This window comes from Cygnus olor, chromosome 7 (assembly GCF_009769625.2).
Source record: "Cygnus olor isolate bCygOlo1 chromosome 7, bCygOlo1.pri.v2, whole genome shotgun sequence".
Classification (NCBI taxonomy): Eukaryota; Metazoa; Chordata; class Aves; order Anseriformes; family Anatidae; genus Cygnus; species Cygnus olor.
Genome location: NC_049175.1, coordinates 24,945,767 through 24,969,028, shown reverse-complemented (window position 1 = coordinate 24,969,028; position 23,262 = coordinate 24,945,767). Strand labels below are relative to the sequence as shown.

The window sequence follows — 23,262 nt, the reverse complement described above, 5'->3', positions numbered from 1 at the left end:
CAATGGGAATGTAGAAATCCTGTACTAACATCAGAGCATTACCCAAGCCCTTCATAATGTATTTGCAGAATATTTTATAAATAAATTATTTCAACTTCTCCCATTTTTGTATTTGCTGAAATACTGCAACATAACTGATTGGTGGGGCACAATTTTTCTTTTCCATTTTCTATCATGTGCTCAGGTGACTCACTCACATAATACACAGATTCTGTTTGAATTTTTCCAGTTGCATCCTGTCTTCTAAAGGGAGTCAATATGTCTGTGGGAAACGATCTCTTCCCTTCCTACCTAGTAAATACTTGCTAAATACAAAGTAAACATTTACCGTGGACAAAAATGATCCAGTGAGATATATATAGATATTTTAAAATGTAATTCCACCAATTGCTCAAATAAAAGAAATCATCCATAGTAATACCAATACAATTAAATGCTAAATTAAGCAGCTATCATGTAAGGAGGAGATTTGAACTGACCTTCTGATGAACAGTTGAAATCTGGATAGCAAATAAGCTCTGGATCTACTTCTGCTCAGCTTATCTGGCAAAAGCCTGTCCAGGAGCAAGTTAAGAGTCTAATACTAATCTTTACATTAGATGGTGTTGATGAGCAGCAGAGCACAAAACATAGTCACGGCTCCATCCAAGTAGCAGTTAAAGGGAAATCAAGCAGAGCTTATGCCTAACAGAGGATAAAAGATGATCAGTGGGGTTTTTTAATCATATGTTGGCACATGGGAAGTCAACATAAATTAGAATGAATCAAGCATAACATGATTATATTTCTTCTAAACAAGGGTCAGGGTGTGAGCTCCAGCTTTCAGGTAGGGTGAAGCCAGAAAGATGTCCAGACAGATGCTGCTCACAAAGACTTTCATGCTCCCATTCAGCTCCATAAATAACACCCCAAAAGTGCCCCTGATTAATTCCTTTGGGACAAAGGATCCCACATTTCTACCTCTGCTCAGCATCCCGCAGACCCTTGTCTCTTCGAAAGCCAGACTCCTTCCTTCATACCCCAGTAGTCTGAGACTTCTCAAAGCATAACCCAAATTGCCTGTGCTGGCACATTAGAAATTTCTGTTCCTACAGTGCTTTGATTTATTTGGCTTTTAGCAAATTCAAATACAATATTTTCAATGACTATAAACATGTTTTTCAGATAAGAATTCTTCTCGCCTGAGAAAATGTTATAAAACATAACGAATTTAAGCACTGAGACCTCTCTTTCACAGAGAAACTCAATTTACCAAACCCAATTCCATTACTATTAAAAAAACCACCCTTTCAGGAAAGGTGTGACTGTTGCTGAGAAGAAAGGCCCTTGTTGGCAGCACCCTTCACTCAGTTTTGGGAAACAGACCTATAACCCCTTCTGAATCACCTATTTGAAAATGAATGGAAATGGTCAAAACCTGCCAAATCTGACCCATTTGTTGGTCCCATCTAACAGACTTTCAAAGCATTTTGTTTAAAAGCAAATTCAACCTTTTCATTTACCCAAAATGAACAGGTTTTTAAAGACACTCCCAAGAGTCGAAACATTTCCACTGGGTGAATGGAATTTTTCATCAACTTTCTTCCCCTTCGATTATTCACACAACTGCTTCCCAGAACATTCTCCTGGCCTGGCTGGGAAAATAGGCAGCAGTGGTTTCTGGAGTCACACATGAAGTTTTAATTATACATGATGGGTTGCCTCTTGTTCCCCTCCATGAGACAAGCCAAAGGGAGCACAAAGGGGAAAGCATAAAGGCAAAGGCAGACTTAGGTTGGATAGCAGACACTTGCACCCATAGCTCATGGCCAACCCACAGACCTCTTTCTCACCAGGAGTAGTTGGCAATGGCCAGCTACAGAGCTCCCCAGCCATTGCTTTGCTGAAAGGGCTGTAATGCATTTAGAAAATAATGTGGGAGCTGCCAGTCTTCTCACGTCCCAGTGCTAGACAGTGTGTGTGTTCTGGCCATACCATAAAAATGATGAGCTCAACAGTCAATAGGGAATCCCTGCATATGCCCATGCACATGTGTAAGCCCACACATGCAGGAACATCTGGAAGTGTCAGTGTTACCAGCATGAAACCCAAATACTGAATATGAAGGAACAAAGAGAGGAGAGAGGCTCCACAAGCAATGCCAGTACTTTAGAATTTATTTTGGCTAAAATTTTAGTATTAGTTTTCAAAAAATGTTTACACAATACATGAAGCACATTTAAAAAAATAAAATAAAATAAAAAATCTGCATGGTATTTTATCTTTCAGGCTGGCTGAGAACTATTAACATTTACTTTCTAGAATTTTGCATAAAAATAGCCCTGAGGTTTGACCTGATCATTTTCTGAGAGCCAAGAATCCTTCCCCACGCTTCAGCAAAGAGATGAACCGAGTTGGACGAACAGAGTTGTATACATATAATACTACCATGGCATCTTCTGCTCTATAATTTTAGAATGCAACTCTATTTTAATCATGTTACTGGAAGGCCAAATAACCAGTAATATAAACATGAACTAGAATCTTATATACAACTTGCTTTTACCAGCTAGAGATGCCCAACAATGATTGGAGATGAAAAGCTGCCCTGGCTTAGTTTTAACTACATAGTTGCATCAACCTAAGACCTTCATATGGGGAATTATCCATGTGCCTACCCTCCTCCCCAGCTGCACAGCTAGCAGTGCCCTACCCAGTTAGGTTACAAGGCAGCTCAGGTTCATGTACACGTGTTTCAGTCACAGCAGAAGCTTTAACATTGCCAGGCTCTACGTTTCAGTTAAAATTCAGCTCGTCTCCAAAACTACTTTGCGATTTGTCAATTTGCGGCGCAGAACCGAGCACCTCCACAGTGCTGTGATTAAAGTCAGAAACAACTTTGGGATTTGTCAGTTTGCAACCCGGCACTGAGCACCTGCGTGGTGCAGTGATCCACATTAATCTCAGATCAACCATGGATGGGCACTGGAGGATGGAGACGCTACCGAAACACAGGTGTTGCAGACCCCGCTCTTCAGGGCAGTTCAGAACTGACCTAAAATTTCAAGAGAGCCTAAGCCAGAGCACATGTGGATCCCCATCCTGAAATAAGTAGCCACCGTGAAGTTATGCACCGTAAGTAAAACAACGTGTACTTGTGTACTTGCCACAGGCAACAATTTGAGCGATGCAGAAGTAGCTGGTTCCTGCAATTATCCTAGCAGCAGTAGGTAAGAACAGCTGCCAAATCTGAAATCTTCCAAGCCTCTGTATTAGAACCTTCCCCAGATACAGGGATATCCACAAAAGCTGATATTTCAGTAGTCTAGGAAACAACAAAAAGCGGGGGCTACTTACACTCTTTGTCACTCGGTGGGGGTCAAAGTAAGCAAAGAGAACCGGTTTTCTCTTACTCACAAAAGCCCTCAAATGCAAAAGCACCTTTATTTGTCCAAACCCCGGGGTGCAGGAGACACAGCCTCATCCATGAAAGATGTGGTGGGAGTTTGCACAGGGACCTCGTCACAGTCCCTGCTGTCTCCCAAATAAAGCCTGGATGTTCTGTTCTGTGCATGACTGCCGTGGTGATGAACCACTCTGTAAACACCCAGGCAGGAATATTCACAAAAAAAAAAAAAGAAAAAAAAGAGGATGGATCCAGCTAGAGACCAGCCAACATCAGAGAAGGCTCTGTCCCTCCAGCCATCAATACAATCACTGAACATCCCAGCTCCATCTGTCACTGGTGTGGAGAAATTTTGAGCTCTCCTCTCAGCATTATCATTATCAGCTGACTATGGGTAGCCTTAGGAAGACCCCCTTGGAAAGCCCACATGAGCAGAGCAAGTGTGTGGTCTTTTTATGCAAGAAACTTCCTCTTTCTTGACCTCTTCCAATCTCCCGTAAAATTGGACCCATTTTTGCACTCATAACATCCACTATTAATGAGCTCTGAGAGCTACCAGCCACTGCAGATGGCTACAGGCTCCATCTGCTCAAAGGGACCTGGGATCTACCAACTTCACCTGATGTCCTCCTAGTTCCTGTACAGGAAGAGACAGCAGAGTGTGGAGCTCTGCCCCTTCTCTGCGTGCCAGCCAGGACTTTCAAATCTCTATCATTTACCACCCCAGCAGCTGTCCCTTTTTCCAGAGGTAAGAGTCCCAGTTTATTTGATCATTCCTTACATTAAATTATTTCAGACCTTTGATCGCCACCCTTGTTGCCCTCCTCCGAACCTTTTCCAGGTCTCTTGTATCTTTTAAGAAGGGGAAGAAGCAGAACTACAGACATCAAGATTTATACAATTTAATCATAGCCTCTATTTTCTTCACCTTGGCTTCCCTTATGATTTCTACTATTTCATTTGCCTTTTTTTTTTTTTGACTACTACTGAGCCTTGGACTAACATTTTCAGCTCAGTCACCTCACTGCTGTTTTGCTTCCTAGTGGTTTTCAGAAGTGGCCTTTCTTGCCCTTGTGAAATACAGAGAGTCCCTGTTGGCAAAGCATCACACCGTTTCCTGGGAAATTTCCAATGAGCTGCACCATTACCTGCTTCACCAACAGGCCCCTGTACCTTATGAAAGGGACAATTGGAAAGAAAATGTAAAGTCAATAAATTGCTGTGTTTGGAGCACTGGGCGATTTTAGGCAGCTTAAATTCAATACGTCAAAGTTCAGTAACTTGGGGAAAAAAATCCAGTGCTTGGGAGAAGGTCACATAAACCTGGGAACCTCAGGCAGGACAAGCTTTACACCTATGACCCGGACAGACTGACAGGTCAGAGGGAACGCAGACCCCAGGGCAGAAAAAAAGCAGAAGAGCAGGGAGCCAGAGGCAACATTCAAAGCCTATGATGGTAAAACTTCTGACTCCCTAAGGCTGGAAGAAAACAAAATGATAGTTCAAAGAACCAATTATGACAGCAGTGGGAGCTGAGGCTATCCCACAGCACCATGGTTGGCATTCTCCCCGATGCCCTGCTTGCACCCCGATTTCTAATCCCCCCGTTCACCAGCTGCTGATGTCTTTTTCCTCCCCACTTAGTTTTATCTAGCAAGTACGAGAAATGGAGCTGGCAGCACGATATTCTTTCCTGTCAACAACATAAAATTACTGAAATGCCTCCACCATCCAGATTCCTATCTCCTGCATTCATTTCAGAGGCTCATAAAATACCAGTGAAAGGAGAAAAATGTCCGACACATTTATGAGTCAATGGGACATGTAAAATTTGGAACGGCAACTGCAAAAATGCCGACAAAGACTACAGAATCATGTAAGACGTAGTGATGACTGGTATCCCCAGGGGCTAAGGGAAGGAGGGAAGCCCCCATCTCCATGGTGCTGTGCTGCACAACGGTTGTGTTTCTGGAGGCTCACAGCCAGAAGGGCAGGGTCCCAGCTTTCAGCAAACCACTGCTGTAGACTGACTTCAGCCTTCCAAGCAAAAGAAGAGACTCAGAAGAACTGTCCTGCCAAGGTACCAGCCTGCTTCTCTTGGTACTTTAGAGATATAAGCCCCAAATTGTCCCAGAGATCACACAGACACATGAGCAAGAGTTATCTGTCTGAACGAGCAGCAAGTACAGCACGCTCTTTCGGCATGGGCTGTAGAAGCACCCAGCCCAGCGTGAGTCAGATCTCTGCAGGAGCCTCCAGATGCCACTGCAACACAAACAATAACGAATAACCCATGAGTAATCAGCCACTGCTGAGAAGAGGATCCCTGACTACCTTGGGCTGTCTCTAACGTAGTGCATGCATTCTTTTGCATAAATATCATAATCCGTGAGAAACACGATGGGAAGAAATCCTGCTCGCTGTCATTCTCCATGGAAAACAACCTTCCAAGGCAAGAGGAAGTTCAAGAAAGGCCAGCAAACCTGCCTAGGATGCTGGAGGAAAGGGTTTAAGAGAGGAGACAGTAAGACTTCTTAGCTTTTACAATCTAATATTGATCAGTGGTCCACAGAAACAGCTAAGCCTTCTTGCAGCTGAGGACATGGAGACAAGTGAGGATAAAGAGCAGCTTGCCCACATAGCCCAGGAGATGGAATTTTGGTCCCATGCCTCACCTCTTGTCCAAGGGCCAGCAAAAACCACATTCCTAGCATCCTGGGCCAGCAAATCTGGGAACTGCACAACAGCCCTGATGGGGTGCACAGCCCACAAATCACAGAAGGAAGAGTTAAACAGATCTAGCAAGGCTGAGCAATAGCTAAGGAAGCAATGCAACAGCTCCAGACGTGTGGAAGTGGTAACACTAGGCAAGGAGGGCAGCTTACAGCTACAGCAGGATTACAAAGGAGAATTAAGAGACACCTTGCTTGACAGCAATCCCAAACCATATTTCAGAGAGGGTGGACAGCAAAAATTTCCTGGAGTTTATCTGGCTGCAACATAAGGAGATTGTTACCAGATAATCACAATCTTTTGCTCATTAGGAAAGTACACAATGGATCACCTTCTGTCACCCCAGGGGAACAGCCACGTCTGGATTATGGGAAGTGAAGAACTCTCAGGAATGCTGAAAATTATCTCACCTCAACCTCCCCATCATTATACCATCAAATGACAAACTCCTTCCAGCTACTGGCCATGGCTTCAAGATTAACAGCCACATCAAGACTGTGGCATCTGAGCAGCTGAGGTCCCAAATGTCTTCTGTTTTCACTGATTTTAGTTTTCACCATCTCCAACCCAGCCAAAGCCTGCAGGCACAACTGTGACACCAATATCAGGGGTGACACAGTGCTTTGGAATAGGTAACTCCAAAGTCCTTGCATCCAGCAGTTCCTAATGAACAGAAACAGAGGTTTCTAGGGCTGGACAGATCACATTTTAAAGTGTTGTCCAGCTCTGAAAGCAGCAGTAAAATCATCAGCCTGGGGTTCCACATTCACTCTCACCAGCATCTTCAGTGGAGACCTGCCTATTCCAGCTACCTGGTCTTAAAACTGAAGCTGAAATCCAAGAATTCAGCTGGGTGATCTCCTTCTTATGCACAGCCACCAAAAGCACAGCAAGTACTCTGCCAGCCATGCCAGTCTTCAATGATACTTCTGTGTTATGCCTTCAGTGCCACCCAAAGTATCTTAGGGTCTTCAGAAGACGTGCTTAACGAACGGTGAACATTTTTAGCAGGACTAGCAAGAAAAGGTATAAAAACTTTCAGTATGTGTGGGAAGCAGATCTACAGGGGTCTTACACAGCAGAGATGAATTTGTAAGGTTCAGGGACTGACTTCAGAGTCCCCAGACCACCACGAGCAGTCACAGCTTCTTCTTGAGCACGAATGAATCTAAATCACCCCTGGCACCAGGCTAGGAGAGTACTCGATGGTGGCCAAATTATCAAAGTTCAGTGTCCTTCTCACCGAGTGAGGCATAGAGGGAAGAAGAACTGGGGACCTTCAATTAAAATACACTTTACAAAATGTTAAATGACAGATTTGTAACAAAACTGTGTGACATTCATACTTTGCTGTGCCTCCAGAGCATTTTACAGGAACCTGTCAGATCCAATCAGACTTGTTTATTCTGCATTTAAATGTAGGACCTGAAGCAGTTTGGTTTCAAAAAAGACAGAAAAGGCACATATTGTCCCTGGCAGTCGCTTGGTTTTTACAACAAAGACCATGTCTTGTTAACTCTTTAGTCCAAATCAAAATGATGTCAGTGCTACGGTCTGAGAACATTTCTGCTTGTTGCCTTGGCACAGGTAGGAATTTCATTAAAATGGAAATTAAAGGAAGAACAAAACAAACAAAAGTGCCATCAGGCTCCCTCCCCCCAAATCAGGTGATTCATACAGAGCATCCTGGAAATCTCACGTAAGCCACTGGTAATGGATTAAGTGGCAGTGTCCCTTCTGGCTCCAGTTTATAAATTCTTATCTGCTTAAGGTTGCTCCAGAAAGATTTCTAGCTGACAGCATGATTCTCAGAGATAAATCCTCCCTGGCAGTTTACAGTCGTACACCAGCTACTACAGCATCTCGCGCACCTTCTTGTTTGCATTGACAGAGGTGATGGTTCACCATTTAGGGCTCAGCACCCTCCTCCTCGCAAGTCTGATTTTAAGCACGGCCGTTATCTGGGCCGAGTTTCTGACTGACTTTGTCCATGGCAGAGCAGCAAGCATCCGTAATGCCTCCTTGCATGGCCATTAACAGCCGTGGTACAATCACCCTCAGTTCATGCAACTGTTCCAAATCATCCAAGCACAGAGGTGGAAGGGAAGTATAATGCAAGCATTGGAAAATCCTTCAGAAGAACAACCAGTTGCCCAGCTCCTTATTAACCCTTTCCACTCCCCTATGCTATGGTTAAAAGCTCAGTAAAAACGAGGGTGAATACCAGCATCCCTATCTCCCATGCTGCCAGCTGCAAATTCTGCAACACTGGTGAAGCTGCAACAAGTTTTGATCTCCTGAAATGGCTGCGGGGACGGCACCTGCCCTCGATCCCTGCTCACGGAGGGATGGCTGACATCCTCTGCCCCCACCATTCACATTTGGCTGTGAAAACGTGCTTAACAAAGAGGTACCCAGGTAGCACTGAACACATACGGCGTGTGCTGCTGCCCAAGGAAATCCCTTTCCAGAATGACGGGTTATTTTCTGCTACCAGCCTCCCAGCCCAGAGGGGCAAAAAAGGGCAGGGACAGAGGAGACTTTGGCAGTCACTCCTGCTCGTCTTACAGAAGCCATCCCTATCCGATTTGGTCCTGCAAGTGCCCAGGGATTTCAGAAAAGGTTTTCATCCTCACAAGGAGCAGAATAACCATGTAAGCTGGCCACGGTGCCCCAGACACCCCCTGCCCTCCTCCAGACGGGGCTGTCAGCCCCACGCACACAGACACATTCCCGTGGCACCCAGAAAAGATGCCAAAGCGAAGCATTCCCTGACAGAGAAGCACCTGGGGGGAGACTTCAGCTCTCCGACTCCTCCGACGGGCTGTCCCCTCGCTCCCCCGGGGTGCCGGCACGGGGCCGTCCCACCCCGCAGCACCCAGGGAACCCAACGCGTCCCAAAGAGGAGCCCGGGGTGCCCGTCCCAGCCCGGGGTCCCCGGGGTGCCCACCCCACGTCGGGGCGCTCCGGGAGCCCTACCTTTCAGGTGATGGTGGCGGGCGCGGTGCAGCCGGCCCTGGCCGCCGCGGGGCAGCGCGGGGATGCTGGAGAAGCGGCTGCCCATGGCGGCATCCGAGCCGAGCCGAGCCGAGCCGAGCCGGGCCGGGCCGGGCCGGGCCGGGAGGGCACCGCGAGGGGTCTCTCCCGGGGAGCAGCGGCGGCGGAGCGGGCTGGGATGGGATGGGGTCGGATGGGATGGGGTCGGATGGGAGGTTTAGGGGGGCTTAGGGGGGTGGCAGCTCTCCGCCCGCCCTCCCAGCCCCGCTCCCAGCCGGCCCCATAGCCCCGCGCTGCCGCCGCCCTCCGCGGGGCCGCGCCGGCTCCGCTCGGCTCCGCGGCGGCTCGGTACGGCGGGGCGGGGCGGCGGCACCGAGACCCCCCCGCCGCGCCCCGTCGCTATGGAGACAGATGTTCCGGCCCCCCCCCTTCTTCTTGACCCCCCCCCCAACGGCGGGCAGGGGGTGGGGGACACCGCTGGAGCGACAGGTGGGGGGTACGCGGGGACCCCCACGACTCAGCCGCGGTGCAGGGAATGGGGTGGCCGGGGTCTCGGCGGCGAGCCGGCATCCCCCCGGCATCCCCTGGCATCCCTTCACATCCCCCCCGGCATCCCATCACATCCCCCCCTCGCACCCAGCAGCACCAGTCTCCCCTTGGAGCAGGACGCTTGAGCTGATGTATGAGGAATGGACATCTCAGGGCCAGTGCCATTATTTCCCTCCCCAGCCCCCCAAAAAGCCACCTTGTGCAGCCGTGCACCACCACCTTCCTCACGTCTGCAAGGTGGGGAGACGCTCCACAAAAGCAGCCAGGATCATATGGGGCAGGGAGGCTCCCCTCATCCTCACCCAGCACCATCTAGGTCATACATGGACTTTTACTGCGAGGAGCACCACCCAGGACCTGGAGGAGTTCAGGAGGTACCACGTTAAAATAAATCCCCACAGGATGCTGGTCTACTGTGAATTTGCATTAACTTTTCTTTTTGAGATGCCTGGTCCTGGAGATGCACACACCTGCAAGCTTCTTCTGGGGTTTCAGTGAATGCTGAAGACTGAGAACAGCTTCAGTTCAGCTATGTCAGGGCTCCAAAATGTCATCTTCCTTCCTTCTGTTGAATGAAATTTCTAATGCTCAGTTTCTTTCTAAAAGGTGGTTTTGTCCATCTGTCCATCTATTTACCTCCACTCTGCCACTTCCTTGGAAATACAAGAAAAGCCCTTCCTGGTCAGGGACCACATGTGAACATTTTCAACATTGAAAACAGCTATTGCCATGATTTCCCAACCCAAAAAGCCAAAAGATCCCCTGTTCTCTGAAAACACTTGAACTGCTGCTCAGACACAAGCTTGTCAATGGTGGGTGTTGCTGGTGTGTTGGGTCCACCAGCAGGCAGCTCGTGAGCAGAGGTGGGACAGAGACTGCAAGACTGAGTCACATCTTTATTTATATCCTTTGTGAACACTACTTCGAGACAGCTCATCACAGCGAGCTCACAAAGAAACACAAGACTGGACTGGGCATTAGACGGGCAACTCCAGCTCCTGCCCCCTCGCCACACAATGTCTTCCATCCTGCTGAATCAAACCATCTGCAACCAACCACAAAAAAATCCCCATTCTTTCTCATTTCCTTTTTTCTATTCTCTCTCTGTGCCTCTCCTTGAATTGTAAGATGTCTTGAGTAAGGACTTACACTTTTCTGGAAATCATGTTCTATATGGTAGAAAGAAGCATCATTGTAAGGCAAATTATAATGGAAAGATGCCTCTTCTCATTGGATATAAGAGATCATGAAAAATGATATTTTTTTTCCCGAGTTCTTAACTGTAGGCATGGTGGGCATCCAAATAGCAGCACAGGGAATATCTCTGTGCAGCCACCCATTAAACCACAGGCACTCACGCATGCATCATGCCCGCTAACTGTGCTGTGTGATACCTCGCTGTGTGCTGGGCTCGCTCCCAGAAGGACCAAGAGCCTTTCACTTCCACCAAATCCAATCTGAGTTGTAGGCATCAGGCACCAATTTAATCCTGGGACCATAGCACGAATATTAAATTATACCACACATGGCTTGTAGATTACGTCCTCAGCCAGGTCCCTGCTGCCCCTGGGGAGCCGAGGTAAAACACAATTCCATCAGTGGAAGCAGGAAGCCGTATAGATCTGCCCTAGCAACGTGCTCAGCTTCTCTGAGGGATGGGCTTCGCCTCGCCTCACACCACAGGCTGTCATTAACACTGTGGGGAGGAATGCAAAACAGCACCAGGGTTTTGCTGTGATCACATCTTGGTTCACTTTATCAAAGAGTATTTGAATTTGCTCATGGTACTGCTTGGGTAAGGAGTGGGAAGGAGGGGCTGGTGCTGTCCTTGCCAACTTGTGTCAGTTCTTCCCGCAGCAAATGTTGAGCAGGGTGAGAAATATGCTCTGTGATCACAGGGGCCCTTGACAGACAAAACAGGATCATACTGATTCTGGGTTTTTGCTTTTTTCTTGTGCTTCAGCAACAGGGAACGCTGAAACAGCTTGCCAGAACTGCAGGACTTCCATGCCCGTAAGTCAGGATACTGGTTGTTTGTTGGTACCAGTAGTATCAATTGAACTGACTAATTAGGGATGTGCAATTTCTTGGTACCAGTCCTGTCAAGGAGTGGGGAGGGTTTGGTGGAGAGACAATGCTGTGTGATAGAGCAGAGTGAGCTTGCACTACGTTATAATTCCCTTCCACCTTCCGTACCTGTGCATAGGCAGCTGAGCACTGATCCGCAATCCGTGCTGAGAAGTCAATCAGGACAATGCAGTCAATCCATGAACTTCACCTGAAACGAGCATCAGCTCTGGGAGAGGTGTTAACATTGTGATTGTCATCGTGAACGAACACGAGGAGAAAGCCACAGCGCAGTCACATCTGCGCATGAAACAGCATCTGTTGCCTTTAGTCACGACAACACCCATGAGCTCTCTACCCAAAAGCCAAGTGCAAGGATGAGCTCCAGCTGTTCAGCTCGGGCGTACATCAAAGAGGAGAGAGACTGGATGTGGAGGATGATTAGTGAGACGGCTCGAGGGTAGCATCTACTGTCACATGCAGAGAGAGCTTGCTGGAGAAGGATGGCCAGGCTGTCAGATTTGGTACCCAGGCACAATTTCAGACTATGAAAAAGGCAAGATCAGATGAAAGCACTTGCATATAAGGACTCTGGGTGTTTTGAAGAGATTTCTAACTCCGTAGCACTGTGCAGCAATGAAGAAAATGTAGTTTAAAATTCCCTTTGCAAAGCCTGTGTTTGTGCCTTCTAGGCTCATCACCCCTCGAGGGACTACACACAAAACCAGGCAACCACAAACAAGGAGTAATTATGAAGTATCACATGAGCAGGAGTACACACGAAGCCGTAGCCAGAAAACAACAAATTACACAGCAGCATCCAGCACTGTCTTGGAAGATATATCTAGAAATATTACCTTAAAGTGGAGAGGCTGATGGTGCAAATCCCCATCAGCATTTATAAAATGCTCAGTTTAAGACAGCAATCAGCAAAAGGACATCATGACAGGTGATCTTCCAATTTGGCATTCCTTCCCTGAGACAGCTAAATCTGAGGTCACCTTTCTCACAAGAAATGTAGATATTTATTTTTTTATGAGTGAGATAGGGAAAAAGTTTCAATCTTTCATGACACACTGGCTCTGCAGTGTGCAGACTAGGAAAACATGTTTTGCACAGCCAGCTTAATGTTTCAGATTAGTTCTGTTTGTTTTCTGACCTCTACATTAGCAGTTCTCCCATTCGTCAGCACAGGACCTGCACGAGAGCAGAAGCTGCTGCCTGACCTTGAAGACAAGATGCAGAAACACGAGTAGTACTTACACAAGTGCCTCATATATACACAGACATCCATCCTGGAAGCCACAGGAAAAATCATTCTCCTGAGCTGATGCTTGCGCAGCCCTGCAGGATCTGCTTCCTAACAGCATCAGACTTCTGGAGTTGCTTTTCAAGGCTTTTCAGAGTCCCAGCTCCATCCTGCAGGACCACATGCCTTTAGTTAACCCTGACTGCCAGCATCCCCCAGCATGTCAGAGTGCCCCCTTTTCCTTTTCTGTAGAAATCAGCCCACTTGCATACCCTGAGCCTCTGGCCTCTTTCCAGCCCTGCACCCCACACTGTGCAGTCCTTCCTGTCTCTTGCCCCACAAGCTCTGGCAAAGTCTGCCCTAACCCTGCTTGGCTCTCATCCCCATCTCATCCCCAAAGCCAAATGGTACTTCACGTTTGCCAGAAAGGGAGAACTTTCAGAAGAGGTAGAGAAGCACAGAGAGACCGCATGAACTTTTCTTATTTACTTTTCTGTTACCCTAGCCCTCCTACATTCCTCCCCTCATGCCTCCTCTGTAGCTGCTAGGTTCAAATTAACCACCTAATAAATTTTTCATCAAGCAGCTTCATGGAGTATCTTCACAGCAGTGTCTATTTAGAAGTCATTTTCCATAAAAGTAAGCAAAGCTCTTTCATTTCCCATATTAAAAAGTAATGCAATCCCCTGCTGCAATGCCCTATAAACCTTCCTCAACAGTCAGTGTGCGTCTGTTTGGGGACCGCTGCTGACCAAAATATCCAGCATCATCTTGCTCCAGTGTGACAGAGGGCATGAAACTCCACTCCTGCACTGCAGGAGCAACTCAGGGCTCTCCCACAGCACAATTTTCAAGATCTATGCTCTGACCTGAAAGCACAGAGTGACAGCAGAGAACTCACACTCAAGAGAAGTTACTGCTACAACAGTTGGTCTCCCAGTTAAAAACAAGTGCCTGCTTTCCAGCTCTAAGTTTGCAAACTTGAACCTCCACGCCTTGCCCCACGTAGTGTCTTCGTGTGACAGATGAAGGAACCCCATCCTCTCACAAATCTCCCCATGCAGGTTTTTATGGACCCAGATCAAGTCAGCTGCAGAGATGCCTTTATCTTATCATCTTTTGATTTTCCATTTCTTTCACTTGGTGACTTCGTTCTCTCTGAAGCTGCTTGTGTGAAAAGCTTCATACAAATCCAATAACTGCACTATAAGAGAAAGCAAGGAAAAGAGCAAAAGTAAGAGAACTACTTCCGTTGAACAATTTCTTCATTTGGGAAGTTCCATTTTAATGAAGAAAGTCAGTTTGGATATGGGATGGAAGTAATGGTAAGGGTCTGGTCCCTGTATTGACAAGCAGAACCCAAAAACTTTTGCATTTTTATCAGCCATTTGCAAAGCATTGCTTATGTTTTCTATGAACTAGGCTCAAAATTAATGCGATGAAGATAATTATTGATCAAGTAGAATAAATAGGGTGGTTAGAAAATATGGATTTCTCCCACACTTACTGGTTATATTTTTTTGAGCTCTGGCATGCACATCTCACCTATGGCCTTGTAAGACTTACCTGAGGAGGGTTTAGCTCACCTTTCATTCAAACTTCTTGTGCTCCCTACACCGGGGAGTTTGGCGGGGCCTGCTGAACCCCACGTGTGTATTAGAGCAAGCCCAAGGCTGCTTCCTCCCACAGAGGAAAGCTCCCAGAAGCAGAGAATAACCATACTGCAACACATTTGTGCCATATCCCAGAAGCCCAGATCTTACCACTAAGCTGGGGCTTACATGAAAGCCCTGTGCTGAGCAGAAGTTATTTCCAGGGGAATCAGCTCCTCCCTCTTTAAAGGGTCCTTTGATCTACAAGAGAAATCTAACAGGATTTTAGCATAGTTAATAATCAGGTCTTTGATCTTCCCTTTGGAGTTTCACTGTCAGCCAGACCGAACCCCCACTTCTAGCAGCACGAAGCAGAGATCCCTCCTGGAACATTAAGGTGAATTTACCAGCTCCACAGATTTACCAGCATTGCAGGGTGCTTTTTTTTTTTTTTTTTTTTTTTTTTTTTTTTTTTGTGCCCATTCACTTCACTTTTGGGTAACTTCTCCCTCAACATTTTTCTTTGGCCAACAGACCTTCCCTTCAATCTCTCTTTGATGTCATGGTCAAGACGGTGGATATTTCTGATATGGCAAACAAACTGTTGTGGAAGAACAGAGTATGAGGGATATTTCTCTATATCTCTATATCCCACATTCTTTGCAGATCTAAATGGGCTTCTGTTAGAACAGGAACAAATCGAGACTTTGATGACAGATGCCGGTGCCAACCTCATACCTCCTTCTTATTTCTGCATCTAAATATTTGCTTTTAATTAGATTTACTGCCCAAATTAACAGCGGAGGTGCTCAGATTTCTAATTGGGTCATTGCTAGCCAGCTTTACATCATGCTGAGAAATCATCCTCCTCAGGGAATACTCGAAAAAACAAACCTTTACTAAATATGGTCAGTTAGAAAAAGGGCAAGTGCATTAAGGGTTATGTCTAAATATGCTTGATGTCTTCAATGCCTAAAAATGTGGTTTGGATTATCAAAGGAAGAACTCTGACATACTACTCAATATTCAGCTGCCAAGGTATTAAGGTCTTGACCCCACATGTTGTTTTGCCTACAGGTAGAGTTATTTTATGGTAGTATTTCCCAGCCATACTGCACATGAGGACTGGTGATGCTTTTACATCTTTTTGGTCCAGCTCCTTCCCCTCACAGCACATTCCTCACTGGATGGGCTGCAGGCAGTCCCTGGCCCCGCTCCTAGCATAGTGATGGACGATGGACCAACCTAATCCTATTCCTAACCAGACCCCTCAGCCTTTCCCCATTGGGTTCTTGGACAGCAGTATGGTTTCACAGCCTCCAAGGGTTACAAGCTCCAAATAAACTTCAAGCAATGTGAAAAATCTGGATTTTTACTTCCAATTCCTCTACAGTCTGCAGAGCCCCATGCAGTAAACAGCCCCACAAAACCACCATGCACCATGTCAAAAGCTGTACTGAACAGCCAGACAAGTTAGACTCACCCTTAGACTGATCGTAGAAGCAGGATGCATCCAGTACTTGTCCTCCTGACCAGCTTCCATCCAAGCTGTCCAGCCCCTGTGTAGTTCCTGAAGCTGAGCACCACCTTCAGAGGCCCCCAGACAGGGCCGACCATGCTGCTTATTAATTCCCTAATAGCCTCTATGGGGATTCCTAAGCCAACTTCACTGAGTTTGGCTGGATCTGAAAAAGGTGACCTGGAAATAACAGCAGTCACCTTCTCGTCCCCATCTACAGAGGCTGTAGTGCTGGTGGCACTGGATGTGCAGCTTGCTGGTAGCATCTAAAGTCAGTTTTTCTTCTTTGCTCTGACTCAAATGGTAGGAACCAGCCAGAAACTCAGAAATGTCAAGTTTAGTATCATATAGCCCCTTTGATTCTCAAAAACAATTCGTAGCGCATTCATGATGGAAGCACTTTTCACCAGGAGACTACTATTGGGGACTGCTGAATTCAGCAAAACAGGTGCAACTATTTTTTTTTTTCCAAGGGTACAACCCTGTCCCAGCAGTGAAGACTAACCCCACAGGCAAACGTCAGCCTTAATTTTGGCTTGAGAGCCAGGAAGAGCTAGCATGCATTTCAAAACTACTCTCAAAATGCACATCTAAACCAAGGAAGAACAGAGGAGAAGCACAAGTCCCCAGCAGGGCTTATTTGAATAATCTTGCTGACAGATCTGTTCTTTTCTCAAAATTTCCAGTCTGCACAAAGGATCACAATATGAAATCAGATACTGTCACTGGGTTCTGATAAACGTGAACATAAGGACTAAACACTGCCTTCCTATATGAATAAACACTTCTAACTGCACCACTCACATTGTTCACACTGTCACTAAAATCCTGCAGGCGGCATTCTAGCCTTGTGACTGAGCATTATCCATCATTATTCACTTCACGAACAGGTATAGATTTGCAGTTCTCACTTACTGATGAACATATTCCTGACATTATTATCTCTTCTAAAAGTCTCTGTATGAGTTATGCCTCCTAGATTCAAAAGGCAATTTTGCTTCTCTGCCTAAGAATTAATGCCAAGATTTTCGCTGTCTCGAACATATTTAGAAAACAAATCCCCCTTTAATTTTAAAGTTGCAAGTAAAGGAGAAGCTGCGGCACTATTAGACTAAATTTTACAATGTTTAAATGACTGTCTGTTAAAAACTTGCAACTCTCTTCCAATCCGAATTTGCTGAGTTGCAAGTTCTATGCCAGTGGAGCTCATTAGATGTTCTTCAGTTTGATCCAGCAGCCAAAGAAGACACCTACAAGTTATCATTCCTTCATTCAACCTTCTTCTCCACAAACTGAACAGGTCAAGGTCCTAGTTACAGTCTTGCTAGCAGTTAAGGCGAACTGCCAAGATAGGGGCTTTGCTTCTATGTAATTCTTACAGTTCTTACCTTTACTTTCTCCATCTTTGCAATAGTCAAAACCCTTTAGATTGGAATCTAGCCTCATTTTGGGAAGGAATTTGAGAGCAAGAGCTGGGGTTGCAATGCTTCTATCTGCTTCCAGAGTGCACTTTTAGCTAACAGAGGAAGCAGGCAATGAAACGGTGATTATGCCAGATGCAGAGATTGAGAGTTTGATAATCTGAATAATCCAAAATACAGCCCCTGCCTTGCACTTATATGGCTAATCGTTCTGCTCTGCTGCTCAGGTCAGAAAGCCATGGTTCAGAGCCAGCAAACATGAGAGCGAAGTCAGCTCAGGGCGCTGCTTGTAACCAGCAGCAGCAACGCCGGTTTGTGGTTGTTTCATGGCCACCTTTTGCTGGCTTGGTTCCCCCAAAATCAGTTTAAACCACACAGAGATGACTTACTCGCAACGAGCAAGGGTAGCTCTTGGCAACAAATGCAGGAGACCAGGTGGGAGGAAGAAGCTGGAAAAGCGAAGGTAAATACCAGAAAGCGTGCAGGGGCACCGAGCGGGCTGAGCTGAAGGTGCTGCTGCAAGGCTGGGAAATCAGCTGCAAGAAAAGTGCTTGTCCATGAGCTGCTGAGGGACCCCGGCTGAGACCTCAGACATTTTCTGTGGGGTCACTACAGCATGGTATTCTGCAGAGCAGGGCTGCCATCAGCCAAAGAAAAAGGCAAATTTCATGAGGTTTAAAGACAAGAAGTGGCACAAAGGGACAAGTGGCACTACAGAGAAGGAAGGGGAAGAGGCAGGGGGTGTTTGCCCATACAAGGTCCTGATGAACGGAGAATACATTTACAACAACATATTTAATGCTGAATGTGGTACCAAAGTCAAGACACCAAGCTCCTTGGGAGGTTTAACACAAGACAGCTCAGGGGCATTCAGAGCTCTTGGAAAAGGCCCATGCTCAGAGCATTGTTACTGCAGATGGAGCCTGATGGAGCAGAGGGTGGCAATTAAGAAGCCACAGGATCCTATCATCATTGACGGTGTGATGCTAGATATTTGCTTCAAAAAGGCAGGAGTTGTTGGACAGAGATAGGAGGTTACTATAGGGAGAGTGAGGAGATTATTACCCTCTGCAGAATACCAGGCACAGCACGTAATTATTGCCTGTGGAATCACAAGGATCTAGCTTGAGGCAGAGGATACGGGAAATTGCAATGTGCCCTAAAAGACCATTACTCTGCTAAGTCCATGACTGTCTGTATTCAGCAGGGTTATGAACTGCAGCCCATAGTTTTGTCTTCCAAAGGTATTCTGTGCTCTGCACTGAGGATCAGGACTGAAGGGGGCAGAGTTTGTTTCGTGAAGAACCAGCTGTCTCTGGGGACTGGGATGGTTGTTTTATTTTCCCCACACAGTTTCTATGAGACTACCTGGTGCTTTGGATGAAGTTTGTTTTCTTGGGATTTCTTTTTCTAGAAACATGCATGAATTATTCCTCACAATTGTATACATAGGGACAGTGAGCAGGGAGATGCCAGAGGCCAGTCGGGCAGCAGTGAACCCACAGCAACCTGCAGCCACCTCTTCCTCCCATCTTACCTCTGATAAGCTGTCAGAGCTTGAGCTCTGAAGCTTTTAAGCCCAGAAGCAGGGTCCAAAGTCAGAGCCTGACAGAGAGAAGAAATAAGAATTGGGCAGAGAAAGAAAAACTGTACCTTTGAGTCTGAACACACTGATCTCCCCAGGATTTGTTAGTTTCTTGTTTATCATGGCCAAGTGTAGATGAGATCTGCCCCAAGGATCATTCATAAGTCACTTGTCATCACAGACAATCTGCTGTTGGTGAAGGGGAGAGACCCCTCTGAGAAGTTAAGACAGGCTGTTATTTTCCTGGGAGAAAGAAAAAATTGCTATTATCAGATAACAGCACTTGTGTTCACCACATTCTGGAGACACCCAGCACTCTATAAATAACATAAATATACACAGGGAAGAAGATTAATGATGTGAGAAGGTGGCTTATGTACACAGAGAAAGTCAAGACAAGACAGCCTCGTGAAACAAGACTCTAATTTCGCCAGCAGATGAATTGCAGCTACTCTGAAGCAGCAGTTTTACATGCTCCGGGGTGTGTGTTTTAGTTCCAGTGCCCTAGCTTCTGTAGGTGAATGGAACAGCATTTTTATATTGAAGTGAGGATTTTACTTAGGATCAGAAACCCACTACTACTCTGCAGAGGAACTGATGCCCAGACAACCTAACATCTGACCTGTTACCTGAGCCCCAGATCCTTGGTAAAAGCCTTTTTTTTTTTTTTTTTTGAGCAGATAAGGAGAAGAGCTACGAGAGAAATTTCTGATATTTGCCTGGATGATTAAGATGTCCTCTTCACAGCTTCTAAGCCATCCTACTCTTGCTAATCCTGAACAAAATGCCTGAAAAGATAGCTCTTCTCCAGCAGTCGGAGCTAGGCTGAGCCAAAGGAACCTGTAAGACAAGAGAGATTTCTTATCTGGAAGAAAAGGCTTTTAGGAACACAGCAGCAGCTCGGGGCAGGGTATGCCTGTGCCGGCAGTGCCCCAGCCCGGCTGACAGCACTGCAGCCACTCGGTGAAGGCCAGGGTGGTTGGCAAAGGCTGGGACTAAGGGCTCCTGATGAGAAACAGCTGCTGTGTTTCTCTGTGGAGAAATGCCATAATGTGCTGAGCTTTCTGTTCGTGGCTTGCTCTGAGGCCAGGCTGGAGCTAACACTGGAGCCTGAAGGAAATCTGAGGCAGGGAGAGAACCCAAACCCAGACCCCAAACAGACTACTACCCCTCTGTGTGATGGCTCACTCCTTAGAAAGGCACATATCATGCCTCACCACCTGCACAGCCTCCTCACGTAGAGGTGGGTTATTGTAACTATCACTGCAGGCAAGAGCGAGTAAGTACACAGGGCACTGGAAGAGCACATCTCCCTGCTCACCCCACCACGAACCATGGACACAAGATGAACTTTTACCCCTGGGGAGAGGGATCAGATTTTCCCGCAGCAAGCAGCAGTCTTTAGTGTTTTGGTTCTGATGTCTCGATGCATATCCCATTTTTCTCAGGAAACTCCACATCCTGTTCTGTGGTTCACAGTGCAGAGGAGTGGAGACCACCACCTTTAGCAGCACCCAGCCCTGCCAGTGGGATCGCTTCCCTCTCAGCTACCAGAACAACCTCTGCAGTTTATTCACAGTGCATAAGAAGTATTTAACGCTGCTCTACCATGCTTTAAGCCCAGAAAAGATTTACAAATCTTTTAAGATTTTTAGCTTCATAAAGATTTGTACTTGAGATGCACGTATAAAATGAGCTCAAGTGTACCTAGTGACAACCACGCTTATGCTTCAATCTCTAACACCATACTGATGGCACCAAAGTTCAGGCAGTTGTGTCACTGAGCGACAGCACAGCGGGGACAGAGTTGATGTGCCCGACCCTGCTGCTGAGTGCTGACCCCATCCTGGGATGCTCAGTGCTCCCAAAACATCCCCCTCTTGCCTCTGAGTATGGTCGGACAGATCGATGGATGGCCAGGAGGAGCGTAGGATCCCTGCTGCACGCTGAGCTCAGGCCGCACAGCACTCACTCCTTTTCAACATGCTGTTACTGATTGGTGCTGCCTGCCCCATAAGTCCAGGCATTGCTTTATGTTGAATAAAAAAAGTATTTCCACAGCTCTTAGAGCTTTTGCTCTAATCCCTTCCATCCTCCCTGCTCTTTTTGCTCTGGGTGCAAACAGCCACAGCTCCCCGTTTATAAAGCCCCTCCTTCAGAGCCCGAAGCCTGACTCAAAACCACAGTCAACTTTTTTTTTAAGGCCATGGTTAAGTATTTTTTCTTGTGGAAAAGAATTGTGAAATTTCCTGATAAAACTTTTTTTCTGCCTTTACAAACGCCTTCCTGACATATAGGTGATAGAAATATTGTATCACTCCTAACAAAAGGTCTGTCACGTTATTCAGTTTCTCATGAACTCTTACGTCATTATTTGTGGATCTTGGAAATATTGGAGTCAAGCCTGATCACAGCCAGTACAGGTGGAGTCATGTTATAGCAACTTATCCGTAGCCACAGTAGAGTTTTAAGAAATCTGTGCTGTGGCTCACATTTTTTAAATACAAGGGGCTTATGTGGTAATACAGCTGGTTGTCACCCAAGCTGCTGGTAACCGACAACAGAAAGTAGTTCTTTCTTTTCTTTGATCTCTCTTCTTCATTGCCAGCATGGAAGAATTTGTATGGAGATACCAAAACACAATTTGGAGGTTATTTTATAAAACCATACTCTCTATGGTTAAATCAAGCAAGATTTTATTATTTTACTGTCATTTTAATGTAGCAGTCAGGAGAAGAATGAAAACAAACCAGCCTGGGCACGGGATGTGAGCACTGGCAGCCAAAGCCCACACCTCCAGAGCTCTCACACCCACTAACCAAGAGATCCTCCAGACAGTGGCAAGAAATACAGCTGCAGAACCAGCTTTTAGCCATGACTTACCAGAGGATCCTTGGTGAATTAACACTGTAGAGACAGAACTGGTGGCTTAGAAGACACAAATCTAGCTACTGAAGGTCTTGCCTGAAGCAGTGACACCAGTGCAGGACCACGTCAGCCCTGAGAGCTGCCCAAACTTGAGGTTACCACACTGAGCTGGGCTCCCTCACCCAAGCCCCTTTTCCTCCTGAACACCTCAGTGGTTTCTGTGACACCTCTGCACACCGAAGACAAACTGCTCTATCAAGAAAAGTTTGTTATCAGTGGTTTTCAGCCTGCAAACTGCAGGTTCCCCAGGGCCAGAGCCTAATTTTAAGAGTCTGAGAAAAATAACAAGGAAAGCTAGTTAAATGTCAGCAGCCTTAAATCTGCTATCTGGAGTTTGCACCTCCCTTAGAAAATGTGCGAGCGTTATCAGATCTGAGAAGTCTGAAAATCACTGAGCCAGGATATTGAGCGATCAGCCTGATTCCCTAATTCTCTGCCTTATTCCCTAATTCACTCCCAAGATGAGAAGAGACTCCATCTAAAATGATCTCGCCACAGCATCGGTTCGAAGCCAAGCAGATAAATGAACCTGCAAAATGCTCTTTCAGTCAGAAATTGTGTGAATTAGGTCAAGGTTGGGATAATGCAGAGATCAGGAAACAGGGCTTTCACATAAGCCAGAGAGCTAAGCTTTAATGGCCAGGAGAGCAATATATAATGAGCTCCTAAGAAGAAAAGCACAAAACTAATCCATATATTTCCTCACTGGCACTCAGCTGCATGTTGGTGCTTTAACGAAGTTACAAGGCAGAGCACAGGAGCATCCAATCTCCAGAGAATGTTATTAGTGAAGACAAACTACATTTCACAATGCTGCCATTATTTTTGCTAGCATCTCTTTAATCATTTAATGGTCATTACTCGTTATTTGCTTAACCTGGGGAGAGTACTCAGGTCTGCAGAAATACTCAGATGTGGATGCTCTCTGCCCCATGGAGCTAACAGTGCTCTAGTTCATCTCTGCTGTCAGTGAGCTTGCACATTATTTGGGGGGAGAAAACACTGCCTATGTCCCTCTTCATGTGCAGCTGCAATGGAAGGTGGTTTCTTCCATGATAAATCCAACATGCTGAAAGATTTCCAGGCAGCGAGGAGTAAAGTCCTCTGCCAGCTTTGCATTTGTTCTCTTCACCTGGAGGAAGAAGGCAGCGATGCTGCTCTGCTGCCCCCAGAGACAGGACCAGAGGCCTCCTGCAGCGACTGGGAGCACCCAGCTGCTCTTGCACCCCAGAGGTGC

At 46.4% G+C, this 23,262-nt stretch overlaps 1 protein-coding gene and 1 long non-coding RNA gene across 2 annotated transcripts in view; both read right to left on the bottom strand.

Moving 5' to 3' along the window:
* NEURL1 (neuralized E3 ubiquitin protein ligase 1) overlaps positions 1–9,325 on the bottom strand; it is a 155,254-nt gene extending 145,929 nt beyond the window's left edge. Inside the window, exon 1 of the mRNA XM_040564099.1 lies at positions 9,098–9,325. Within this exon, the coding sequence (XP_040420033.1) occupies positions 9,098–9,182 (85 nt within the window). The 5' untranslated portion in view covers positions 9,183–9,325. The remainder of the gene's footprint in view (positions 1–9,097) is intronic.
* A 966-nt stretch (positions 9,326–10,291) lies between these two features.
* On the bottom strand, positions 10,292–14,842 carry LOC121073502. The gene is made up of 3 exons (XR_005821754.1): positions 14,744–14,842; positions 13,882–14,184; positions 10,292–13,150 (listed from the first exon to the last, which is right to left on the bottom strand). It is a non-coding gene; the product is annotated as an uncharacterized LOC121073502 (long non-coding RNA).
* Between the last annotated feature and the right edge of the window lie 8,420 nt (positions 14,843–23,262).